Source organism: Bos mutus, chromosome 2, assembly GCF_027580195.1.
Source record: "Bos mutus isolate GX-2022 chromosome 2, NWIPB_WYAK_1.1, whole genome shotgun sequence".
Lineage (NCBI taxonomy): Eukaryota > Metazoa > Chordata > Mammalia > Artiodactyla > Bovidae > Bos > Bos mutus.
Window position 1 is genome coordinate 96,859,990 of NC_091618.1, and position 10,885 is coordinate 96,870,874.

A 10,885-nucleotide genomic window follows, 5' to 3' on the forward strand; every position below is an offset into this window, starting at 1 on the left:
GAAACAATAATTAATTTTCACATTTTTGTATCATCATAAGGTTGGTGACATTTAGGGTCCACCTCTGTATGTAAAAGACAGTGACAAAGGGAATAAAGGTGGATACTGTAGTCAACCCGCCATGGACCCACTTCTGGTTCCACCATTTGTAAAAATGCATTAACTGCAAATTCCTTAACCCTTAGGTGAATGGCAATGATAATAGTGCTGGCCCCAAAGCTGCTGTGAGGATGGAATTAGATACTACACAGGAAGCCTATAAAATAATATCGAACATTTGGTGCTCTATAAATATTCACTGCTATAGTAATAAAGACAAAAATGAGAAAAGTAACACATCACATATAAAGACAAAATGATAAAAATAAAGTCATACAAATTCTTAAATAATGAATCTAAGGGAGCACCCGTCACCCATCCTTCCCCGTCCCCTACCCAGGCACTCCTAAGGGAGTAATGCAAATAGCACAATTCATGATCCATGGTGGAAAACTCCACGGCCGAACTTCAACAAATCTGAGCACAGTATTTAGGGGAGGGAGTAGGGCCTGGGAAAACAGAGCCCTGACTCTGTAGAGCTCTGAGCAATGACACCTCCCTCTCCAACATATGCTCCTGCCCACTCTCATTCTGTTCGGACAGTTATCAACTTGGCTGCTATATTAGACTCACAGGAACATGGATTCAGGAGTCGAACTCAGCCCCCTAAAGCTGCAGATAACTCTTTGCCAGAGAAATTATTTTGTGATGGGAATCTAGGCTTGCTTTGCTTTGTGTTAGAGATATTACTTTATTTTCCACTATATCCCATGTTTACCTCTTAATTCAAAGCTGCTGCTAGGAAAATAAAAAGATATTTTTGTCATCTCTGTTGATATAATTCAGCCATGGATTGTAAACTTGAGTTAATGGAATTCTTTCTTAATTAAGAAAGAGGAGACAGAAGGGAAGAGAAAAGTGTCAAAAATTAATTGAAAGAAATAATTTTCATGCATTAAGAATTCAAGAAGAAAATCAAGTCAAAAAGTATAAGACAAAACCATAAATAGTCCAAATTATGTGAAAGCAAACTATTAAATAATATGTATCCTTCAAGACTGATCATTATAGTGACTTTTTTTGTCTGATTAATCAGTATTTTACCTGAAAACCCAAGTTCTCAATAACCGCTGAGTCTCTCAACGGGCTGCTAGGAGATAAAAAGTATAAATCATGTAGCCCCTGCTTTCCACAAACGTCCATCTTCTTTTTTTGTCTTGTCACTCATTTTTAAATTCTGCTTCATTGGGTTGGTTTGAATAATTAAACGTAAAGGAGCATGGAGGAAGTTAACTTATTTTTGGCAGAATTAACGAGGCTTTGACTGTGTAGATTACAATAAACTGTGGAAAATTTTGAAAGAGATGGGACTACCAGACCACCTGACCTGCCTCTTGAGAAACCTATATGCAGGTCAGGAAGCAACAGTTAGAACTGGACATGGAACAACAGACTGGTTCCAAATAGGAAAAGGAGTACGTCAAGGCTGTATATTGTCACCCTGCTTATTTAACTTACATGCAGGGTACATCATGAGAAACGCTGGACTGGAAGAAGCACAAGCTGGAATCAAGATTGCCAGGAGAAATATCAATAACCTCAGATATGCAGATGACACCACCTTTATGGCAGAAAGTGAAGAGGAACTAAAAAGCCTCTTGATGAAAGTGAAAGAGGAGAGTGAAAAAGTTGGCTTAAGGCTCAACATTCAGGAAACTAAGATCATGGCATCCGGTCCCATCACTTCGTGGGAAATAGATGGGGAAACAGTGGAAACAGTGTCAGACTTTATTTTTGGGGGGCTCCAAAATCACTGCAGATGGTGATTGCAGCCATGACATTAAAAGACGCTTACTCCTTGGAAGGAAAGTTATGACCAACCTAGATAGCATATTGAAAAGCGGAGGCATTACTTTGCCAACAAGGTCTATCTAGTCAAGGCTATGGTTTTTCCAGTGGTCATGTATGGATGTGAGAGTTGGACTGTAAAGAAAGCTGAGCTCAAAAGAATTGATGCTTTTGAACTGTGGTGTTGGAGAAGACCCTTGAGAGTCCCTTGGACTGCAAGGAGATCCAACTAGTCCATCCTAAAGGAGATCAGTCCTTGGTGTTCATTGGAAGGACTGATGCTGAAGCTGAAACTCCAATACTTTGGCCACCTCATGCGAAGAGTTGACTCATTGGAAAAGACCCTGATGCTGGGAGGGATTGGGGGCCAGAGGAGCAGGGGACAACATAGGATGAGATGGCTGGATGGCATCACCAACTCGATGGACATGAGTTTGGGTAAACCCCGGGAGTTGGTGATGGACAAGGAGGTCTGGCTTACTACGATTCATGAAGTCACAAAGAGTCAGACACGACTGAGTGACTGAACTGAACTGAACTGAATATTAAGCCGTTGACTGTAGGATTCCTCCATAAAAGTTCAAAAGGAATAAAACCCTAGGACTGAACCATCAAGCCCTAGCTTCATCTTACTTAAGATGTCTCCTTAGTTACTAACTTTTCAGTCAGTTAAAATGTCCCTTTTCAATAAATCCTTGTATTATGACACACATCCATGCTTCTCTAATTCAATATGCATTCAGGTCATCTGGGGAGTTTATTACAATGCAGATTCTAATTCAGTAGGTCCATCGTGGGGACTGAAATTCAGCGTTTCTAACTAGCTCCCAGGAGATGCTAATGTTAGTCCAGGGACTACTGTTTGAATGGAAAGTTCTACCACAATAACATACTTGATAATCTAAATTAAATTCCAATCACATTACAAATGATGCATTAGATGAAAGTATTAGGTAGATTTTAGCAACAGAATATAATATAATATTTTTCTTATTATATTTACATTGGTTTAAAACAACCTCAGATATGCAGATGACACCACCCATATGGCAGAAAGTGAAGAACTAAAGAGCCTCTTGATGAAAGTGAAAGAGGAGAGTGAAAAAGTTGGCTTAAAGTCAACATTCAGAACACTAAGGTCATGGCATCCAGTTCCGTTACTTCATGGCAAATAGATGGGGAAACAGTGGAAACAGTGGCTGACTTTATTTTTTGGGGCTCCAAAATCACTGCAGATGGTGATTGCAGCCATGAAATTAAAAGATGCTTACTCCTTGGAAGGAAAGTTATGAGCAACCTAGAGAACATATTCAAAAGCAGAGACATTACTTTGCCAACAAAGGTCCATCTAGTCAAGGCTATGGTTTTTCCAGTGGTCATATATGGATGTGAGAGTTGGACTGTAAAGAAAGCTGAGCACAGAAGAATTGATGCTTTTGAACTGTGGTGTTGGAGAAGACCCTTGAGAGTCCCTTGGACTGCAAGGAGATCCAACTAGTCCATCCTAAAGGAGATCAGTCCTTGGTGTTCATTGGAAGGACAGATGTTGAAGCTGAAACTCCAATACTTTGGCCACCTCATGCAGAGAGCTGACTCATTTGAAAAGACCCTGATGCTGGGAAAGATTGAAGGCAGGAGGAGAAGGGGACAACAGAGGATGAGATGGTTGGATGGCATCACCGACTCAATGGACATGAGTTTGGGTAAACTCCGGGAGTTGGTGATGGACAGGGAGGCCTGATGTTCTGCAGTTCATGGGGTCGCAAAGAGTCAGACATAACTGAGCGACTGAACTGAACTGAACTGAAAACAAATTTCCTACAGACCCAGTGCTTTAGAGTATATTGACTGGGCAGATAGAACGAAGTTTAAAAAAAATTTATAAAAATTAAAAAGACAGTCCCATTACCTAAAACACTATTTATTTTAGACATTGGCAACTCCCCCAAACTGGACTTCTCCAAGAGGAGTTGCTGTGAACTGGGAGATATTAACACAGTGCAAACTGGTGAATCTTTGTGCTATCAGTCAAGAAAGATTTTTAACCTTTCCTATAATAGAACACAGCCTCTAGGAGTCCAATTTTCTAGTATTAAAAAAAACAAGCATAGTAATTCCCATCGAAGTCATTTAGGACTGGGACTTGGCTCTCCCTGTAGCCCCAGTGGCTAGGGGCCTGAATCGTGTGGTGGTTTGAATGCTCCAATACTTCAAATACCAGGTTAGCCTGGCACTCAGAACACTTAAAAGGGCACCCATTCACAGACATGTACTAATTGTACTAAATATTGTTTTATTATTGCAGCTAACACTTATTGATGTCTTACTGTGTGCTCACTATTGCTATCCAACTTAAAAATTAGAAAAATGAGATTAGACAGGGTAAATAATACAGCCATACTATCAGAATTGAAAGTGGCCATACCAAGATTTTGAACATGAAACATCTGACTAGAGTGCCTATATTCTTAAGCATTACTAATAAAAATGTTTAGCAAAGAGTTTGCTGCCGAAAGTCACCTTCTCCTTATACATTTTCCCCACAGCTTCAACAATTTAATTACACCTGGTTAAGGCTTATTAAACATGGAGCATGGTGCTTAGCTCCTGTGCCTGATAACGGGGCCCTGAGGCTGCACCTTTGTGATAACAGAAACAAAGGGCTAAGATGGCTGCATAAATCAACATCAGTCTTCCGTCCAGAACTGGTAAGCAAAATATTTGTACCTTTTCCTTACCACAAATCCAACTTTCCATTAAATGCGACATAAACCCTCCTTGTCAGCTTCCTCAATCAGAGGCTTTAAATGTGTAAGGGACAACAGAGGCAGTGTAAAAGTTCTTACGCAGAGATAAACAGATTTTTTTAATATATAAATTGTTGAGTCCTTTTTTATTCTTTTAACAAAATTTACTTCAAATCAGTTCTTTTGGTTATATTTCTGTTATCATCTTTGTTTCTGAAAGTCGTTTGCTTCTGAAAGTCAGTTAGCAATGCCAAAAGTCAGGCTTATGGCTTAGAACTGGTTCTCATTGATTACCAGAAAAGTTAATAGGGAGAGTAGATGGGGAAAGCAAGAAGCAGTGTGCTTCCCCAAGCCCTGCGCTTAGTATGAATCTGTCTCCACTTCCTGCCTCCTTTCCTTAGAGAGATTTTCTCATGTCCTCTGGTTCCTCAAGACTTAGGTTCTGGAGAGTCTAAGGGTGCTGGAGTCTCTGGGTGCTGGAGTCAGTTCCAACCAGCTTGCAGGTGCTGACCGTGTGCAGCTCTTGCCAACTTCACACTCAGTGATGTCACATTGGTGATTTGAAACCAACCATGACAGTATTTACAAAACCCCATGCTAGAAATCAAGGGATGGTTTTCCAGAGGTCAAGTTGTAGATATTAACCAGAACAACCATGCCCTATCCTATTTGCTGTTCAAGTACTCTGCTTTCCCCAATCATATTTTAGTAAGATACAAAGTCATAAGTTTTCTGTAGGATTTTTGAGTGGCAGGAATAATTTCAGGCCTGCCTTCTCAAATTTTCTTCTGTTTCACTAGCGGGTAGCCACCAAACCCACTGAATGAGTAGTGAGTATGTGGAGACCATCATTTTGCTCAGGGATGACCCCAAATTATGCACACTTTTTTCCTTGGGGTGTCTCCATTCTTTCTGATGCCACGGCCAGTGATTGCTTTCTTCATGACATTTTTTTTTTTTCCTGCTCAGGATAAAATTAGGACCTAAGCATCACACTCTCCAATCTTCCTTTCCATACCTCATCCTTATTATATTTGATGGATCTCTTTACAACTCACCAGCAGATTATTATAGCTAATCCAGATCTTCTCAGTGTCATCTTTTTTACAAATCCTTGAGGTTATTCAAGTATCATATTTCTAAAATTCTAAAAGAGTGACAATATTCTGTTTTGTATTTTTTTTTTGGCTGTGCTGGGTCTTCTCTGCTACAGGGGCTTTCTCTAGTTGCAGCAAGCAGGGATCACTCTCTAGTTGCTGTGCATGGGCTTCTCATTGAGGTGGCTTCTCTCGCTGTGGAGCACAGGCTCGAGGGAATACAGACTTCAGCAGTAGTGGCACCTGGGCCTATTTGCCCCATGGCAATGTGGAATCTTCCCAGATCATGGATCGAACCTGTGTCTCTTGCAATGGCAGGCAGATTCTCAGCCACTGGACCACCAGGGGAGCCCAAGGGTGACAGTGTTTTTGTAAGAGTATCTTTAAAATAAATTATTATAAAGTCACCTCTATTTGATAAAATTTTAGAGCATTTCAAAACTTGTGTGTTTGTTAGTGGTTCAGCTATGTTCAATTCTTTGCAACCCCATGGACTGTGGCCTACCAGGCTCCTCTATCTATAGAATTCTCCAGGCAAGAAGGATTAAAATGACCTTTGTCACAGTTATGGATATTTGAGAGGATTGATAGGTGAAAAAATTATAAACTCATGAGCAAGTTGTAAGTAGGTTATTGACAATTTCTAGGATGTTTAATAAGTATTAATCAATAATAGAACCCTCTGAAATACCTGTGACTTCTTCTAGTTATATCTGGACTTTCTGGACATTGGGCATTATGTTCTATCAGAGAACATGGTAAGGAACTCGTAAATAAAATACATCATTTCTAACACATTTTATTCTAAATTTTCATTTTAAGGCATGAACTTAAGAAATTAACTAACTCATTTTTTGTGATGGTGTTTTTTTTTTTTTTCTTTACTACCATCCGTGAGGGAGCCAGTCACCATATACAGTAAACACCATCTGGAGATATTTCCTTTAAATAATACAGTTATCAGCCATATCATCAGAAAATTCATCTTTTACTTCATGAAGAACTGAAAGTTGTAGCTTGGAGAGTGTGAGAATTTAGTTTAAGATAAAGACAAATTTAATACTGTCTAAAGTCTGGTTTATGTTATTCATCTATTTCAGGGGAATTCCTAAAAAATAAAAAATGAAATCACCTTTTTTAAAAATTGGTAATTGGTTTTAATTTCTTTACATCACAATTGTTAAATTCAGCCTATGGCTCATTATCAGATCCCCTTTCTTTCCAGGTGAACCACCTTGTTTTTGGAAACTATCATCAGTTGTTATGCTTGGAAGGAGATTTTACTCAGAAGACCCTGAAAGTTGCACCTTGTGACCCAGCAAAGCCAGATCAAAAGTGGAAATTTGAAAACTATTATGAAGACTGAAGAGGAAGTGATATTTTGATCTAGGAAACCCACTAGACACTGTGAATTCGACAGTGAATTTGGTGACCATATTTCCCCATGCTAGTTTAAAATTTTCAAAATTAATAACATTTAAATGGAAGATTTTTTTTAAAAATCACAATATTTGAGATACCAAAATTTAACTCAGGGAGAAAAATCCAACATTGGATTGGAGTCCTTCTTCAGCACTAGGTGGCCTTTTAAATTGCCTGCTTTCTACTCTCTGCTGGAACAAAGCCTGCTAGCTGTCCCATTCCATCTAACAGGTAACCAGAAATGAAGACAGAAGAACTTGGAAAAGTACAATGATATTCAATCATGGCTGATCATAACCAGCATTTTTGACCCACAAGTAGGTATAATTAATGAGAAGCTGGTCCTTTATTTGCCAGTTTTTCATCAAAAATAAAAGAGGTAGAAGGAAAGAAAGAAAAGAAGAAGGAAAGAAAATTACTTGAGTTCCTAGACTAAAAGAACTCAGAAACACACAGCTTTCACCTTGATGAAATCTCTTCCAACCACATGCATGTTTACCTAATGTTAGAAATAATATTAATATAATACTCCTTGATGGCAGGGTTTTGATCTAGATGACTGTATAATGTTTTTCTTACTCTGAGTCAGTGGAAAATTTCTAAGTGAGGAAGTCAAATGCTTATTCAATTCTAGACATGGATGTTTCCATTCATTTTGTGCTTTTAAACTGCACTTTAAAAAATGGCCATACAAGTAGCTTCTAGATTTATGTGGATATTAAACAAGAAAAAAAATGGAAAGAAATACAGACTGCATCACTTCACACAGTAGTAACTGAAAATAAATTTCATCATTGAACCTACTCTAATATAGAACCAAATAAGAGGAGTTAAAATGAATAAAGCAGAAATAGAGCACTAAAAATAAGAAAGTTCTCTTATGTGAAAATCCTACTTTATATTCAGTAGCATTCACACAGATGAAGTATGCTAAAATAGGCTTTACAAGTTTTCAAGGTAGAAATAAAGTGAAGGAGATGTAAAGAAAGGGGAAGAGAATGATAACCACAGTGAAGAAGAGAGTTAAGAGAAAACTGTCCTAGATTTAGCCAAAATAAGGAAGGGGATCTTGCACCTCTGTGGGGGAGAAAAGAATAAATGCCTAGATGCAGACCTAAAGATAACACTGATAAGTTTGGAGAAAATCCCAATATTACTTTGATCCAAATTGAGTACCTAATCTTAGGTATGCCTGCTGCTGCTGCTAAGTCGCTTCAGTCGTGTCAGACTCTGTGTGACCCCATAGACGGAAGCCCACCAGGCTCCCCTGCCCCTGGGATTCTCCAGGCAAGAACACTGGAGTGGGTTGCCATTTCCCTCTCCATAGGTATGCCTAAACTTAGTCATACTGAAAGATATCTTAGAAATTCTGATAACCTTTGCATTCATTTGGTAGAAATTTGATGTCTAGCAGACACATTACCTATCTAAAAATCCCAGGCCAGTTAGTAAGAGAATCAGGATTAGAATTAGAATCAGAATTAGATTAAATTAGATATCTGGAATCAGGATCTCCAAAAATGGGGCCACCAGCCTAACCAAAATTGCTCCACGACATTCTTAAAAAAAAAAAAAGCATAAATTTTTTGGTTGAGGTTTGGTGTCTGGAGAATAATCATGCTACATGCTTGTTACTATTTGTAAAAAAAAGAAAGAAAGAAACCTGTGCAATTGAGTTGATGGTGAAACTTGGTATCCTTAGTCTGATTTCCTATTAAAACTTTAATTTTAATTCCCAATTAATTACACAAAAACAGCAATAACTAAGAATTGGAAGGGGAAATAGTTTTGAACATTTGTATCATATTTAAGATATTTTATGTAAATAATTGATATTGCAGATGAGATGAGAAAATGACTAGCAAATGAGATCATTCTTTTCAAAACAGCGCCATGTGGGGGATAAAACATAAGTTAGTTGCCAAAGGACTAATTGAGTTGCTGACCAAACTCAATGCGCTGGATGCCCTATGCAATTCTTTGTGTGAGTGAAAAAATGTTGAAAGGTTTTCTGCCAGTCTAATGAATCTCTTTTTATTCAAAAACAGTTTCCACCATAATTGTCAACTCTATTCAGAAAAAGATGAGTTATGTTTTGGATAGGTTTATCTTTGGGCATACCAGCTGAAGATATTCAAATGTTTTTGCTCAAAAGAACCCTCTGTGACCTGTTCGGTGTATTCTCCTCCTGGCTTTACCTTGACATACTTATTATGTGAAGCTATATTTGAATCCATATTGTCAGTATAGCAAGGAAGTATTTTCATACATCACATGTTTGTTCTTGGGTAGAATTTTTAAAACAGGTTTTACCGTGTTTTTCCTGCTTACTCTAAGAAGCAAGGCAATAATCAGTAGTTAGAAATCATATGGGCCTTAAAGGAGTATGGACTAATTGTGAAATCTACTACCAACATTCTTTTAAGCAATGTGCTCTAAATTTTTGTTTTCTGAAGACTGTAATAAAGGTATAAATGCCTCTAGATATTCTGGTACTTCTAATGATAAACCCTTGGATGAGACACATTAGGGTCTTAATCAGCCCTGAGTTCTTCAATAAGGGGTTCTGTTCTTAGGGCCTTTATAGAGTTTTCTCTGGATTAGCTTAAGCTATTTATTACCTTTCCTAGAAAAATATATTTGCATCTTATTACCTTGAACACAAGCATAGTTGATAATATTTTACAGGTCTTATTGGCTCAAAAACTAATTTACCAAACCATTTGAGTACTTCTGAGCCTTCCAGTTTGCACAATTCTTTTCTCATTTTCAACCACTACTCTCCTGAAGGATGACACAGCTGTTGTTGGTACAACTGTGTTTTATCACCAGCATCAAATTTGCTCAGTTCTGCTTGATGATATTCAATCAACTGTCTTTCACAAGGGCGAAAACTACCATGCACCATGATCATAATATATCATTCAGGTCAGTTCAGTCGCTCAGTTGCATCCGACTCTTTGCGACCCCATGAATCGCAGCACGCCAGGCCTCCCTGTCCATCACCATCTCCCGGAGTTCACTCAGACTCACATCCATCGAGTCGGTGATGCCATCCAGCCATCTCATCCTCTGTCGTCCCCTTCTCCTCCTGCCCCCAATCCCTCCCAGCATCAGGGTCTTTTCCAATGAGTCAACTCTTCGCATGAGGCGGTCAAAGTACTGGAGTTTCAGCTTTAGCATCAGTCCTTCCAAAGAACACCCAGGGCTGATCTCCTTCAGAATGGACTGGTTGGATCTCCTTGCAGTCCAAGGGACTCTCAAGAGTCTTCTCCAACACCACAGTTCAAAAGCATCAATTCTTCTGCATTCAGTTTTCTTCACAGTCCAACTCTTGCATCCGTACATGACCACTGGAAAAACCATAGCCTTGACTAAACAGACCTTTGTTGGCAGAGTAATGTCTCTGCTTTTCAATATGCTATCTAGGTTGGTTATAACTTTTCTTCCAAGGAGTAAGCGTCTTTTAATTTCATGGCTGCAGTCACATTAGCTTTCAACTAATTTGGTAATACTTTCTTCAATATTAAAGCATCTTTCCTTTAGAATCACCTTCAAGATTGTAAAGGGGAAAATATACCAGTTATAGTGTAGGAATTCAATTTTCCCAGTCAATCTTGATTTTATGGATGGCTTAGAATGATTTTCAAGAGGCTGTCATGCAAGAGAAGGGAGTTGAGGTACACCAGATGGTACCGTTTTTGTTTTAATATCTTTATCTTTCACATTCAA

At 38.5% G+C, this 10,885-nt stretch overlaps 1 protein-coding gene across 1 annotated transcript in view; it reads left to right on the plus strand.

The window, feature by feature from the left end:
- GALNT5 (polypeptide N-acetylgalactosaminyltransferase 5) overlaps positions 1-10,259 on the plus strand; it is a 45,072-nt gene extending 34,813 nt beyond the window's left edge. The window contains 2 exon segments of the mRNA XM_014481675.2: positions 4,434-4,595; positions 6,957-10,259. Coding sequence (XP_014337161.2) covers positions 4,434-4,595; positions 6,957-7,097 — 303 coding nt within the window. The 3' untranslated portion in view covers positions 7,098-10,259.
- Positions 10,260-10,885: the final 626 nt, after the last annotated feature.